The 17,076-nt window shown below is 40.2% G+C and overlaps 1 protein-coding gene across 3 annotated transcripts in view; it reads right to left on the bottom strand.

The window, feature by feature from the left end:
• LOC119519835 (lysosome-associated membrane glycoprotein 1-like) overlaps positions 1-15,860 on the bottom strand; it is a 171,655-nt gene extending 155,795 nt beyond the window's left edge. Inside the window, exon 1 of one of the 3 annotated variants that reach the window (XM_037817557.1) lies at positions 15,491-15,860. In XM_037817557.1, coding sequence (XP_037673485.1) covers positions 15,491-15,526 — 36 coding nt within the window. In that variant the 5' untranslated portion in view covers positions 15,527-15,860. The remainder of the gene's footprint in view (positions 1-15,490) is intronic. The other 2 variants (XM_037817559.1, XM_037817558.1) reach the window with 2 other exon arrangements.
• Between the last annotated feature and the right edge of the window lie 1,216 nt (positions 15,861-17,076).

The following is a 17,076-nucleotide window of genomic DNA, read 5'->3' as shown; positions in this document are numbered from 1 at the left end:
TATCAACTATACCAGGGATGTCATTAAGGGAATAGCAGAACAGTTAGATGCCACTAGCCAAATGGCATGGGAAAACAGAATGGCCCTAGACATGATGCTAGCTGTAAAAAGGAGGTGTGTGTGCTATAGTTGGGTGAGTTGTTACATGTTCATCCCCAATAATACAGCACCTGATGGAACTATCACCAAAGCTGTACAAGGCTTAACAGCCTTATTTCAGGAACTAGCAAAAAATTCTGGCATTAACAACCCACTCACAGAATTATTGAAAAATTGGTTCAGGAAATGGAAAGGAATTGCAACATCTATTTTAACTTTCCTTACCATTTCAGCCAGAATATTTGCAGCAGTCGGGTGCGACATCATCCTGTGGGCCCAGAGGCTAATTCAGAAACCCACCAAAAACACTCTAATCAAGAATATCAGCAGAACAATCTGCACCTCCCTTAAGAAGAAAGATTCTTATGATGAGGAATGTGAAAAAGCTCTTAGCAAATTTGAGAAACTAAAATATGAAAACTAAAAAGGTTTAAAAAAAAAGAAAGAGGAGGGAATCTATAAGAAAGGGTTAAGTTTTTCACATAAAGGCAGCATGGAATAGGGGAAATGGCAGCAGAATCAGCTTAAACAGGCCTTGTGGTAAAGCGGAGAGCCATGATGTAAGCCTAGAATCTGCACCAGCTCCTTATATGGAAAAATAACCAGGGTTACTGGAATGTAAAGGGATATGGGGTATAATCAGAGGCAGGAACTCCCTGCAGGAAATTTAAACTTAATGAAGTCTCTCAGATAGGGTGTACAACTCAAAATCTCAAAGATGGGCTAGTTAGCTCTCTTGGATAGGCTGTACAAATTAAAATCTCAAAGACAGGCTAGTTAGCTCTCTCAGATAGGCTGTAACCTCTGTAGTACCCAGCCAATGGGGAAAAGGGAGGGACCTGCACATTAAGAATAGGAGATTAAAAGATCACCAAGTCCTTTTCCCATGCACCAGCCCACATTTCTGGCTGTGCACCTTATCTTGCAAGATTGTAAATAAATGTTTTTCTCCTCCAGAACCGAGTGAGCATTTATTCTCTTACAGGTACCACTTTATTTCTGACACTTCCTAAATACCATATATACTACTTATTCCTTATGGGAAGGAGATTATGGATATTTTCAAAAGAATGTAAGCAGCATATTACCTGAATGTGTTAGCTTTATTAAAACTAAGAATATTCATCCTTATACATGTCAATTTTGGAGACAATTCCCTGACCCAAACAATATACAAGAAGAAGTTAAATGTCAATATGAATCACAGTCTTCTCCAGGTGAATTCTGCATTTATTATGCAAAATAGACTGTCTCTGAAATTAAAAGAGATTAGAGACAATTAGCATACTCTAAAAAGTTCCCTGCACCAATATATTAACAGGAAAGGAAAATTGTAGTGCCTAAATATAAGGTAAAATCACTATACCAGAAATGCGTAGCAAAAGCTAAAAAACATCATGTAGCGAGTGTGTAGCTAATTAAATGAACTTTTCATAACTCAAATAGAGTGTAATACTATTAATATTAAAGAATTTCCAACTGAAGATAAGAGATGGGGGTTAGATAATGAAGTCAATATGTCGAATACATAAATTAAGAGTAAACAAAAGGAAGTAAATCCTTGTCCCTTAAAATGAGGATGAAAAAGCCCAACACTCAAAGACATGAGAAAGTAAGCCTTATGACAGCTAATTCAACAGCAACAGTATTAAACTTTCTGACTTAAATGAGTATCTGTTTGATGATGGATTACATATATTAAAAGACCATGTGGTGACTCTCTTGGAAGCCAACATGAAGGACACTCAGCATATAGATGAATTAACTACAGCCATGTTGATACTATCTTATACACAAAATTTCAGAATACCCTCCATAAAAGGGAGAATTGAAGAATATTAAATGAAACATGGATTAATGAAGGTCTTAATATTCCTTATCATGGCATGCTAATATTTAAGTGAATGTCATGCAGCAATATATATGATATAAAGAAAACTTACACATCTCCAATTAAAACTATCTGGGAAATAGGGATTTATTATCAAATAATTCTACCTAAGTGTTCTATACTAACTGGCAAGTATTAAACATTGGACATTTAGTAAAAACAGGAACTCAGCTTACTTTAACAAAGATACATCAACCTTATACACATATTAGTCAATAATGTTCTGAGTTATATTCTTTAGAGCCTAAAAGATGTGAACAAAGAGATTAGCTTATTTGTTAAAAATTAAGCTACATCAAACTTGTGGCAATAAAACTGGAAGTAAATGTCCAATAACTGGAAAAGCAGTTTCATCTCCTTACTTCGAATTTATTCCTTTAAAGAATGGCAGATACATAATTATGTCATATGCTATAGACTGTAATATACCTCCATATCAATCCTCAATTCTCACTATCAATGATACAGTAACTTGTTTTGAAAAAATTAAAGCAGCATTTGCCTAAAGAGCAAACCTGTTTTTGGTAACTTTCATATACCAAAAATACAACTGAGGTTACCACACCTGGTTGGAATCTTAGCTAAGCTGAAGAAGATTGAAGTCAAGGCCACTGATACATGGGCTAGCACTGAAGAGCAGATAGAAGATACAAAATCTGACCTTCTCAGACTGGAATTACATAAAGGGAACACTCTAGAGTGGATCAAGCAATGAGGAGAAGCATTGGAGGATGTCTGGCCTGCTGCTGCCTCAGCCACTAAAACAATTGCCAGCTTTGTGAGTTCTGCTACCAAAGGCATCTTTGGTGGAATAATTGATACATTAACTTATAGTAAGCCCACAGTCATCCTAATAATTATTACCATACTTATAGTATTATTTTCAGGATTCTGAAATGGCTTCCAAATTCTGAGAAACAGACGGAACAGTAAGTGACAATGGAGAGAGACAAGGCAATGCTGCTCTTTTACAGCATCTTCATAAAATCTTACTACAAGGTGTTTGTAGTGAAGAATGTAAGTGGAAACTTCAATCTGCTCTATTAACTCTGTACACTCTCATACTGTTAGGAATGTAATGCATAATTTTGACATTATCTTTTTGTAGCTAAGACTAACAAATTTAGCCTGAAATATATGTGTATAATATATGCAGAAAAGTTCCTGGATAGAAAATATTTGTTTTATGATATCAATCCAAATTCTGAGTGCTTCCTCCAATAAAAACAGAATATAGCAGCCATACTACAATTCAAGAGTTAATGTACACTTTGCCTTGCCATCACCTATTCCTTCTAGTAAGAGCTATAGGAGATACAAGAACAGCCAACCAGGCACAGAGCTTTGCATACAAGCATGACTGGTACGGATATCGAGCATGTATATCCCAGCAACAACTCTGTTTCCACTGATGAGCAAGGTACCATGTCTGCTGAGCATTCTGATCTGCCAGAACACCCATGCAGCCAGGAAGGAGAGCCTGTACCCATCACCATGGAGGTCTTCCAGGATGACAGCCTCAATAACCTTCAACTCACCAGGACTTGGGGATGTGGTTATGATTTTGAGTCCACGTGGAACTCTTGATTTATCTTTGCTGTAAAAACACCACTTGGTGTGGTGGAAAGTTTAAATGTAATCCTAAACAATGTTTTGCTGTATACAATAATTACTGGTTTTGGAACTTCCCCAAAGAGGGGAATGAAGTAATTATATGGCATTCGGACTTTAATCACTGAATTAAATAAACCAGTAACAGAATACTGTAAATATCCTTTAGATTTTAATCCAGGTATAAGAATTCTACAGTCAGAATATATGGATAATACAAGCCTATATTTTGAATAAATGGGCTACTGACCCTAATTGAATATATCCTACCTATGGGTATGGCCAATTTCTGAAAGGGCAAGAATTTCAGAGAGCAATGTTGATTGGCCCTTATGGAATGAACATTGGAGAACAAGGAGAGCCAGATATTAATGAAACTAATGATGGAATGAGTTATATAGAATTTGCAGAGAGAAATCAGTGGGAGAGGGTATCATAGGATCTAAGAAATCTGATGAGAATGCTGATTCCTTCTATCCATGCTGCTCTCATATACCACCTGATGTTTTCTGTCCTGATAGTAAAAAACCAGTTATTACTCATGATGTAGAAGCATATTTAACAGAACTGTTACCTAAAAACACTCAAGTACAATTTCCAAATGACAAGAAGTGGAAAGGCCTTCCTACATTAACTGGGACAGATGATTCATATCCTTCAAGTCCCATATTAGAACTTGAAGGAGAAGCTAAACAGTTAAAAAACCTGTGAATATTTTCAAGAAAGCAGAAAGGCCCTCTCAACCTTCTTACATATAGATAACATGTAATCACCTAGTCCTCTGTGAAAACAGGATGGAGCTGCAGCTGTAATTTAACCATAAATAAGTTATAAATAATGTAGCAAGTTTAAGTACAGTCCTAATCAAATATGTTTATCAGTATGATGAAATGGCTAATCATAGAATGAAATGAAAAACTATATTAATAAATTAGAAACAAGTAACTAATCTCTTTTCCAATTTTTAGTCTTTATGCAAGTAAATTATATTGCTCTTAAAGAAATCATAGCTTAATTAGTAAAAATATTATCAGTAGAGTTTTATAGGCATTCAAGGCTGTCTCTGATAAACTGGATACCCTCCTTTGATCTTGACACTCATGGATCAAGATGCTTCAAATGAGATATTCATGTTCATGAAGCATCATTTAATGTAAAAATAGAATATAACTTAGAGTTACTCTAAATCAAGATGCTATAAATTATCTGTAATTCAAACAAAAAGGAGCTCTCTCTAGTCTCAAACCAGCTGTGTCTGGAGGAGTGGGGGCTCCCTCTCTTGGCAATAGATCAATTAATTTTACATTGCAAACTTGTTTCTTTTAGCTTCAGTGCTCCTTTAGTAAAAATGTGTTAAAGGTGAATTCTTTTCTTAAGTGCTCTTTACTTTAAAACTATTGCCTGTCCCTATAAACTTAATTGAGTGGGAGGTAAATTGAAGCCCAAACCTATGAAATCAGGACCTGATTAGGCTCAGGCCTTTTCTAATGGAGATCATAGGCATGAGGAGTAAAGAAATGAACCCCTGACACTAGACAGAGACACAGATGACTGAGCAGAATTAGAAGCCAGAGTGAGACAGAGGAGGACAGATTGCCACATGACATGGTTCAGGGGCTAAGTTATGTCTGTGAGTCACCACCAGGACTCTACAGACATCAGAGAAGGCAGGGCCTGCCAATACCTTGCTTTTGGACTGCTAGCCTCCCAAACTGCCAACAATAAATTGTTGGTGAAGCCAACCAGTCTGTGGTATTTATTATAGCAGCCTGGCAAACTAACACAGCATTTATTACTCTGTATGGTAGATTTTTATACGAACTCAACTCCTTCAATGGATTAATGAGTTTAGGGACCCTTGTTCAGTGAGGCATTGTCCTCAGAGTATAAGATATAAAGAAGAGCACTGTGCAGTGAATAAAATAGGCAATGAAATACTTGTAAAGAAATGTCTGAAATTTAATCATAAGATGCTTTCTAAAACAGTGATAGACAGGGAATTAGTGATATTTTAGCTGCACTAATATCCCAGTATTAAATTTTTACTTGAGCTTCTTCTCCCACCAGAAATCCCTTCCTTACATGTCAGAAATTCCAAAGTTGTAGACATATATTTTCTAGAGTCTAGTATATTTATTCTGTGGTTTGATGCACATCAGTATCATACTTATGGGAATAACAACATTCAAAGCTAGCTGTGCCTAAAACACAGAAAAAAGTGTGAGATATTACATCCTTACATATTTTTCCTTCTATTTCCAGTTATTCCCCAAACATTGAAACATTGAATCTACAACCTGTGCCTATTCTCCCATCTTTAGCCAATCCTGGTGGGAATATGACTGCATTGAATTCTTCCTTGACTTTAGGCAAATTTATGAACCTCCTGTAACATCAGTTTCCTCATCTATCTAATAAGATTATTAAAAAGATTAAAATATATTTCCTATGTAAACATAGCACAGTGACTGGAATATAAAAAGAATCCAAGGAACATAAGCTAAACCACAAAATAGGACCACTTAGCTGTGGATATACAATAATTATTTATTTTCTTCTATTTATTCTCTAAATCATCCCCTTAAATCTTTTTCCTCCTTTTCATCTGAATCCTATTACTTTTTTCATTTGTTTTATTAGAGAAGTAGATTTACAAAAAAGTTCATACCTAAAGTACAGTTGTTCCCACATACCACCCTATTATTTAAATTATACATTACTGAGTTATAGTTATTACAATTCATGAAATAACCTTTTATAATTATACTATTAATATTGTTTATCATTTGCATTAAGGTTCACTGTGTTGTATTGTCCTCTACTTTTACATTTTTTGTTCTAGTAACACATATAAACCTAAACATCCCCCTTTTAACCACATTCAACTATAACATGCATTGCTGTTGATTGTATTCACAATGTTGTGCTATCACAACCACCATCCATTACTAAACCTTTTCATCAACCCAAGTAGAGACTAGATCCAATAAGTCACCTCCTCTCTCTTCCACCCAATCTCTCTCTCTCTCTCTCTCTCTCTCTAGTTTTCTCTCTCTACTTTTAATAAATACACTTGTCTGCTTTACTCTGAAGCTAAATGTTCATAAACTCTGGAAAAATGGCTGGAGTTTGGGAGGAACCTGGGATTTACATCTATAAAAACAAAACTGGTGATCCTTTAGTACTTGGAGCTTCATAAAATTGTTAAATACTATAAATATTCTAGTTTATCTGTTAGATGAAAAAATAAATGAAAATTAAAAATCAATATTCATAATATTTATAATGACATTTAGAAACTACAAAATCAGTACCCTATTTCCCAAAATCTAACTTAAAGATCAAAAATTGTAAAAACAAGAGGGAAAATCACAGTTTATGCCCAAATGGAAATATTTAAAGATTGCATTGAAGATACAATATCAAAACAACTGGATTAAGTGAGAGTTGCAGCACATGTGGAGGAAAAGATAGTAAAATAACAAGAAAAAACAGAGAAAACAATAGCAAGGAAATAATGAGACCATGATATTAGGATATTGTTTAGAAACTTGACACATAATTGATAAATCTACATAAAATAAGATTCTTTAAACAAAACAAAGATGTAGAGCCATTTAATTTCTTTATATAACCAATGAACTCCAATGTACAAGAGAGAAAGAGAAGAAAGAAACATACATAGTACATTGTGAATGATGCATAACCTCAGATTCAGAAAAGATTAAAAAGGTATAGTGAATGTGAGACCAATAAACTAAATGGATGTTAGATCTACAAGAAAACAATTTGTAAGCAAAACCTCTGGTGAGACAACAGGCTAATCTTGCTGCTTCTTTCTGGTTAACTGTTCTTTTTTCTATTTGATTATTGTACAATGAGTAAATTTTGATTGAATAACAAAGATAAAAAAACATTCTAATTGAGTAGAAAACCTTGATATTATCAGAGTTCTGTAAATGCACATCTTTGCAAACCTCATCCAAACATATATGAAGATAGTTATCTCCTCCTTGGAGGGAGTTTATGATATTTGCATGAACTCAAAAAATTTCATGTATTTTGGACTGGCCTATTGGATTTAATAAAACTATACCATTAAATTGTTTGCATATTCAAGACTAAATTAGATTTTCTGTATGTGTGTATGAATGTGTATATATGTGTGTAATATGTATATTTATAAATACTTAAAGTATATACTTGTATATATACATTTATATATGTAAACTATATATTTTTACATATACTAAATTATCCAGATATATTTCTAAATTGATAAATCCCCAGGAAGATGAAACTTATGCCTACATGAAATGATAAAACATAAAGATAAGTATCTTGCTTATACTCCATAGTCATCACTGCATTGTATGATATTTACTTCCATTATAATATCTATGCTAGATGATCAGATAGCATAGGATTCCTATAACAAATCTGCATGTTTGGGGCATGTTCAAGATTACATCCCTAAAATATGGAGTTCAAAGTTTAATTTTATCATGTTGTAGTCAACAAAGGATGTTAGAAAACACTTTAGAACAAAGTTAATTTTTTCTTAATTTTCCAACACAGATTCAAATTCTTTATAAATATTTTGGAATGACTTGATATTATAAATCCAAGTCCTTTCTGCTTAAACAAGAAAGCTGCTTAAAACAGTTTTAACTGCATGTCTAATTAAACTTTTTTCATCTCAGGAATATTTTTAAAGTGGTTTTCCTTCCAACAGTAAGGTTTGCTGATATTTTGAGTACTAATTAAAATACTGGAAAATTGCTGAAATATGTTTTCTCAGATCACTAAATCATAGCAATATCAGTTTTTGCATCCAATGTTTCAAAGGGTCATTTCAGAGTAGAGAGTAGGGAGATCAGGATTAAAGCCTTCAAGAGTTGTGCAGGGCCTAGGCCTTCTCAAGTTGGAGAGTAGAATTGTAAAATGGTCATCAGCATTCCAGAGACTAAGCCAAGGTGTAGGGCCCCATTCCCAGCAAAGAAATGGGAGCAAAGCAGGAAATTATGGATATCATCTGCCATGATCCTCAAGAGATGCCTTTTCAAAATCCTTTTTACATATTAAGCTTGATTTGCATCAGGTTTTTAATTTATCTTTTCTTTTCTTTGATAGAAATCATGCTATTTTTGTTATGAATTTATGAATGTTTCAAAGCAATGTTTCTAATAAGCACTCAAGGATGCTTTTAAAAGTACCCCAAATAAATATTTTTAAACACATAAGAATATATTTTGTGTCATCGTAATATTATTTTCCTCAATAAAATTCAATATTTCACTACAAATGGCCAAGAAACACATGAAAAAATGTTCAGCTTCACTAGCTATTAGAGAGATGCAAATTAAGACCACAATGAGATACCATCTCACACCAATTAGAATGGCTGACTTTAAACAAACAGGAAACTACAAATGATGGAGAGGATGTGGAGAAATTGGAACTCTTATTCGTCATTGGTGGGAATGTATAGTGGTTCAGCCAGTCTGGAATTCAGTTTGGCAGTTCCTTAGAAAACTAGATACAGAGTCACCCTTCGATCCAGCAATTGCACTTCTCAGTATACATCTGGAAGATCTGAAAGCAGTGACATGAACAGATACCTGCACGCCAATGTTCATAGCAGCATTATTCACAATTGCCAAGAGATGGAGACAACCCAAATGTCCTTCAACTGATGAGTGGATAAACAAAATGTGGTATATACACATGATGGAATACTACATGGCAGTAAGAAGGAATGATGTCGTGAAACATATGACAACATGGATGAACCCTGAAGACATAATGCTGAGGAAAATAAGCCAGGCACAAAAAGAGAAATATATGCTACCACCAATGTGAACATTGAAAAATGTAAAATGAATGGTTTATGATGTAGAATGTGGGGGAACTAGCGATAGAGAGCAATTAAGGAAGAGGGAATGATAATCTAATAAGAACAGATAAGCTATCGTGGGTAAATTTAACATTCTGGGAAAGCCCAGGAATGACTATGGTCTGTTAATTTCTGATGGGTATAGTAGGAACAAGTTCACAGAAATGTTGCTATATTAGGTTACTTTCTTGGGGTACAGTAGGAACATGTTGAAAGTAAAGTAGTTACTTTAGATTAGTTGTCTTTTTCTTACTCCCTTGTTATGGTCTGTTTGAAATGTTCTTTTATTGTACATTTTTTAAAACTTTTTTTTTCTATACCATTGATTTAAAAAAAGAGGTAATTAAAAAAAAAAAAAACAAGGATAAACAATATGCAGATCCCCCTTCAGGAGCTGGTGGAGAAAGCGGGTGTATTGGCCTGCCCACCTCAATGGTTGCTAATGTGCTCACAGACATAGGGAACTGGTGGTTTGATGGGTTGAGCTCTCTACCACAGGACTTGCCCCTGGGAAGACTGTTGCTGCAAAAGAGAGGCTAGGCCTCCCTATAATTGTGCCTAAGAGCCTCCTCCTGAATGCCTCTTTGTTGCTCAGATGTGGCCCTCTCTCTCTAGCTAAGCCAACTTGGCAGGTGAAATCACTGCCCTCCCCTTACATGGGATCAGACACCCAGGGGAGTGAATCTCCCTGTCAATGTGGAATATGACTCCTAGGAAGCAATGTAGACCCAGCATCATTGGATGGAGAACATCTACTTGACCAAAAGGGGGAAGTGAAAGCAAATGAAATAAGCTTCAGTGCCAGATTCCAAAAGGAGCTGAGAGGTCACTCCGGTGGGCACTCTTATGCACAATATAGACAACCCTTTTTAGGTTCTAATGAATTGAGGTAGCTGGTGGTAGATTCCTGAAACTATCAAACAAAACCCATAATCCATGAATCTTGAAGATGACTGTATAAAAATGTAGCTTATGAGGGGTGACAATGTGATTGGGAAAGCCATATGGACCACACTCCCCTTTGTCTAGTTTATGGATGGATGAGTAGAGAAATGGGGGAACAAAACAAACTAAGGCACCCAGTGTTTTTTTTTTTACTGTAATTGCCCTTTTTCACTTTAATTATTATTCTTGTTATTTTTTCATGTGTGGTAATGAAGGTGTCAGGGATTGATTTGGGGGATAAATGCACAACTATGTAATGGTACTGTGAACAACTGAATGTATGATTTGTTTTGTATGACTGCATGGTACATGAATATATCTCAATAAAATGAATTTTTAAAAAAATTCAATATTTCACAACTAAAGTATAAGTAAGAGGATGTTTCCTGGTTAAAACATTTAAAAACTTCAAAATTTTGAGAATCAGTTTTCAAATAAGGATATCAAAACCTTTTAAAATGCATATCTTTCTTTGTAGGCCTGCTTATCATTCAGAGTATGCTGATTAATGACCTCTAAAAAATTATTTTGGGTTTAGAATGAAGGTACCCTCCTGGAAAGAGGATTTCAATTGTTTCTGCCTTCAGGAAGGTACCAGCCCCTCTTTGAAGGGCTTTTAGTCTGATTAACTCTGGTTAATCCAGTGTAATCTCCCTTTTGAGTAAAGCAAAATTACTGATCTGGGACCTTAATTCCGTCTGCAAAATTACTCCACCTCTGCCAAATTTTATGGGCTACAAGTCACAGGTCCCACCCACATGCTAGGGTAGGGAATAAAAAGTCATGAAAAACATCAGAAGGCAATCATTTCAGCCTCCTGCTGTCTGTCCACCATACTAGCTCACTAGCCTCCTTATATCCACAGTGCAAATCCACACAGAACACATATGCCTTTGTTCTCAATAATAGCCTATTTTTCTTGTTCCCCCTTCTGCTATTCTCACAACCAAAGCAGTTTTCACTCTAGTCTGCTGGTGTTGATGCAAGGGGAGATGGGCTTACTAAATGACTACTGAATCTTTACAGAGATATTTCTTTTTTAGTTTCTAGTGTATTAGAATAGCCAGAAGAAAATAGCTGAAACTGTGGCACTGTTACCCATACTATACTTTGAAATGTGCTCTATAACTACCTGTTAAACCACATTTTGAAATTTATCAATTTTCTTGTATATATATTTCATGACAAAAAGTGTTTTAAAAATTATTTGAGGAAGGCATACAAGGCATCCACCATATAACCTGCACCACTCCAGCATCACCTGGGCCAGCATCCCTTAGTCAACCCCACACTTATTTATGTCACAAATCATCAGATAAGTGGGTAAATACAGACCATCAACAGCATCACACCAGCACAGGTCAAGTTTGCTGCCAAGTGAAGACAGGGCCTTGGGACCTGGGATGAGCTACTTAGACACACTGTAGACCCTTTGGCCTGCACTCAGGGCAGCCCTGCTCCCCTCTGCCCTCCCCCATCCAGCCCAGGCCTACCTCTAGGAGCCTGCAAGCAGCCTGGGGCTGCTCCTGCCAGGCCAGCATGCATGTGCACACTGGCAAAATGTCCACACTGTCCACCAGATGCAGGCAGGTTCAGCTCTCCAGCAGAGCCTCCACCAAGGGCTCCACCTTGACAAGGTCATCCTGCAGGTCCCAGCACAACCTTCCTACAAGTGCCACCAGCCCCAGGGCTGGTAAGCAGGCATCTCTGCTCTCTCACAGCAGTGCCAGGTAGCTCTGCAACACATCTCAGGCCAGGGTCCCATGCTGCCAACATGGGGAACAGTCTCAGCATCACCAGCCAGATCACCACACCATGCACATGGCACAAGCCACACCCTCCCCATCCTCAGACCATTTCCACATGTTGCCTCAGAGTCACAGGAGTCCCTCTGAGAAAAGGTAGGGGTGAGGGGTGCCAGATGCCCTGGAGAATTTCCTCCCAATCCTATCAAGAATGCAGTCCTCTAGGAACGCTATCTGAGCACCACACAGGTGAATGGGGCCACCTTCCACACCTCACCTCTGTCTCTGAACCTCTCCTTTGCCCTTTGCCCATGCTGACCCTGGTGCCCTAACCACACAGCTTCACCTGGACACTCTTTGCACTTCATGTCCTCCACCGTCATCCTACAGTTTGCAATTGGGTTTCTCTCTGACTCCTTCTCTGGGATCTCAGCTTGATAGGGCCTGCTGCCTGCCTCACCAGGATTTCCTGGCATCTGCCACAGAGTCACACACCTTCCCATGTACTTAGGAAGCACACTGGCTAGGGTTGGCAGATGCCATTTCCATTTCAGCAAAGGAACAATGAAAGCTGCAAGACTACTGTCATCATCTGCATATAAGCATTTTGACTTTGGAAAAAGAAACAACAAAATTTTACTTGACAAATACTGGAAAACATGAAGAAGTAAAAGCTGCCCTGGTCCAGCCAATGAAATAGATAGGCCAAGAAAGGAAAGCCCCAGTTAGCAGTGCTGCTTGTGGATCCTGGCAGGGACAGGTCCTGCATGGGAGCTTTAATCCAGTTTCCTTCACAGAAGCATGTGAGGTGACTCCTAGAGCTTCCCCATTTGGCAGGTGAGGACATCCATCTCAGAGTCATAGAAACATCCAAAGGTTGCAAGGTGGTAACCACAGCAGACTGGCCTCCATGCCTGAGCAAAGAACTCATCTAAACCCAAAAGTCTACTCTGCCACCTGGGGAGTCATGTGTTCTCCCCCATGGACCCTCTACTTGGCTCCTTCATATCTAAGTCCTGGTTGGTTGGATTCTCAGGATTTCTGAATTTTTCCTCCATTTATACAAATCTAACTATGTGCACATACACCCATTTTAATCTCAGAGACAGACAGGCCATTGCCTGTGCCACCCTCAGTCTGCCTGACAATGGCACACAAGTCTTTGTCCATAAACACAGACCCACCATGTGTTCCATCAATGGAAGATTAGAAGTGGTTGAAGTGAGTCCCCTACACTGAATACAGGTGACATCCTGATGCCTGCCTTTTCAAACACAACACTTCTGTTTATAACTGAATTGTTTCCACAGAAGGCCTGCAGAACTGAAATTAAAGTGGAGAATTAACAAAATTAATATGGAGATCAACAGTTTTCATTGATAATGCCAAACTGCATTCCAAAAGGCAGCAAGAACCTACATGTCCAAAGAGGGCAGGTGGCAGGCCCTGTCTGTCCTGCTGTCATGGGTGGTCTGTTCTTTCTTGTTCTCTCCAAACTGGCTGTCTCTGCACACTGCCCTTGGAATTCCCAGGCTGGTTCTTTCTAGGCCCTGCTGCTGCTACCCCTTCCCTCTCCACATCATCCCCACAAGGGAGACTCACTAGTCTCCAGATCCCATTCTTCCCAGACTTTACTGGCCCAACAGTTCCCAGACCCTGACTCAGGGTTTTTAGCAGCCACCCTTGGGCAGCCATGCAGATCCACACATTGTAACTGAGAAGTTAAGATTTAAGGACTGATGACGATTACTGAATCATTACATAGATATTCCTTTTTACTTTCTGATATTCTAGAGTAGACAGAAGTAAATACCTGAAACCTGAATTGTAATCCAGCTGCCTTGATCTCTGATAATGAATGTATAGCCTTTATCTTGTGCCCTTATGATTGTAAAAACCTTGTGACTAACTTTCACTTGCACCCATTTATTTTTTTTAACTCCAAAGTCTTATGACCACAAAAGACAACCCCTATGTTTATTAATGAAGGGTCTTCGGTCAGCAAGAACTAACCCACCACAAGTTCAAAATTATCTTGGTAATGGAAGCTGGATCTAACCAAAATGTGCCTGCCTGACATGCACAGTAGCTTAGACTAATCTACAAGTCACCTATACCTCATTATAATACTAAAAATGACACATCATCATATTAAGGGTGCCATTTTCTTACATATGTTCTGTGACTAAGCATGTAATCAATTCTGTACAAGCTTAATAATTAGATCACCTCTAATTACATAATCTGGGGGCCACTGTACTCATTATCCTAAAACCTGCCCATCTTTTCAAGCTTTAAAACTATCAGAATTACTGCAGTTTGGGTAGACAGATTTTGGACCGACAGGCCATCTGTTCTGCTTCCTGCCTAGCAATAAAATTCTTCCTCTCTGTGAAACCCCAGTGTCTCAGGAATTGGTCATTTGAGTGCATAGGGTAAAAGAATCCATTGCCTTGGTCTGGTAACAGCATCCCAGTGACTGCAGAAGCCTCTGGACTCCAGATAAGGGGCGGAAGACCCCAGGTCCCCCTCCTTAAAGGAGCAAAATTTCCAGGGCCTCCCACTGCAGGGAGGGCTCCTCAGAAACCTGTTTCCTTCAGCACAGACTCCTCCCCACCGAACACTTGGGAGCCGCTAGAGGGAGGGATGAGGAGACAAAGACGGAGGCCAGGCCTACACTGCACGTGGGCAGTTTGACCAAGAACCTGGAATTTAAGATCAGAAATGGATTAATCTGGGCCTGCCCTAGTTTTGACTTGGGTATTTATGGGGGGAGGGGGATAGAGTAGAGAAAACTTGCTGGGAGCCTTCGCAGAGAGGACCCCCACCCGCCCGGCACCCCAATACCTGTCGGGGCTCGCCCGCGGCTCAGCAGGCCCGTGCACTCCCTGCTGCACCCGGCTGGGGCGCTCCCACCGCTGGGTGCTACGTCGGACACACACACACACACACACACACACCTCTGCTCGTACGTCGGACACACACACACACACACACACACACACACACACCTCTGCTCGTGTCCATACTCACCCGGGTCTCACACACACACACACACACACACACACACACACACCTCTGCTCGTGTCCATACTCACCCGGGTCACACACACACACACACACACACACACACACACACACACACCTCTGCACGTGTCCATACTCACCCGGGTCACACACACACACACACACACACACACACACACACCTCTGCTCGTGTCCATACTCACCCGGGTCACACACACACACACACACACACACACACACACACACACACACACCTTTGCTCGTGTCCATACTCACCCCGGTCTCCCGGGCTTCGTTACTCCCCGCCGCCATTTCCGCAGCCTAGGTGCCTTTACCTGCGCCGTCGGTGGAGGCCTGGGCGCCAAAGTGGTGCCCTAGCGGGGTCGCGGGGTCGCAGGCACTAACATGTGGGCCGCGCCTGCGCTCCACTCCCGCACCAGAGGGCCGGCCCCGCCCCTCGGCTCGGGTCCCAGGGCTTCCGGTGCTGGGAGGGGCGGGGGCGCGAGGGGTGGGCTTGGTAGTTTGCCGAGTTGGCGGAGTTGGGTTTTGGTCTGGAAAGGGTCGGCCGCTTCCCACCGGAGCCCCTGGATACGGCGCCGTCTCTGCGTCCCCACCCTGTGAACCCCTGAGTCCTCCGAGGTCGTGATCCTGCGGGTGGAAGCTGCGTCCTTAGCGCCCTGAGTCGAACGGAAGTGCCGGCAGGCTAAGGAGGGCGGGAGCGCCGGAACCCCGATCCCAGCAGTCGGTGCGTGGAGGAAGTGATGAGCCTCGGACAACCCCCACTCCCTTGGCTCCAAGTTACTCTGAGAGCCGAGGCTGGCTCTGGAGACGCTGGTTGCAGAGGGGTCTGGGGTAGATAATCATCTGACCTTAACCCCTGGCACGTACTGCTCTCTACCACCGCCCCCACCTCTGGCTTCCAGGACCTGGATGGGACGGGGGGCGGGGGACACCTCGTAAACCCAGACCCCAAGGATGGGGCGGGACGGGTCTGAGCAGATGCCCTGCTGGGGATGCTTGTTCTTCCACCCCAGTGATCCCTGATCAAGGAGTTGGAGGGCGCCAGGTAGCAGCGACTTCCTGATCCGGGGAACTGCAGGGTGGGCCTTAGAGCTTTTGAACTTTGCCCTGACCCCCTGCAAGCCCGACCTCACCGTGACCCTGGGCCTGCAGGCAAAGCTGCACAGTGGAGAAGAAAGGAGTGAGGCTTGAGGATCCTGAGGGTGCATTGGCGGTTTTCCATTACCAGGGTTAAATAATGGTTGGGTAATTGCCAAACTGCTCAAATCCTGGCTTGAGACATCTAGTGAATATCTGAATGGTGAGCCTTGTAGTGAATTCCACCCTCTTTTGTGGATCTTGCAGTTTTGGGTTGCAAATCAAAGGCTGGTTATTAGCCATAGGAAGCAGGGAAGAGGTTCTCAGGTTGAGAGATGGAGATTTTGCATTGGCTTCTAAAGTGTGAAAGAAAGACTTCTGACTTCATGGTTTAGTTTATTCCAAAGAATTAGGTAGGAAAATAAAAATTTCAGCATTAGTTCAAGGAACATCTGGAAGCACTCCATGGGGCCCAGCCCACGGAAGATTTGCCAAGTAAACCAGGACTGTGGGAGGGGTGGGTTGAATGCACAGTCACAGGCCTGAAGGATGTCCCTGATACATTGTACAGGAGAAAGGCATACTGCAATACATTTTCCAAGATAGGAGCCATCTTGGAGTGCTAGAGGTAAAGCGATAGTTGCCACATTACTCAACCCTGGTTGCTCCTGGAGTGATAGATAAAATAATAAGGCATATTAATTTTCTTCTTTGTGTTTATCCATAGTTTCTAACTTTTATTAATTGATAATCTCAAGGTTTTC

This window comes from Choloepus didactylus, chromosome 24, assembly GCF_015220235.1.
Source record: "Choloepus didactylus isolate mChoDid1 chromosome 24, mChoDid1.pri, whole genome shotgun sequence".
Taxonomy (NCBI): Eukaryota; Metazoa; Chordata; class Mammalia; order Pilosa; family Megalonychidae; genus Choloepus; species Choloepus didactylus.
Note: the sequence above shows the minus strand (reverse complement) of the source record. Positions and strands in the feature narration are given on the sequence as shown.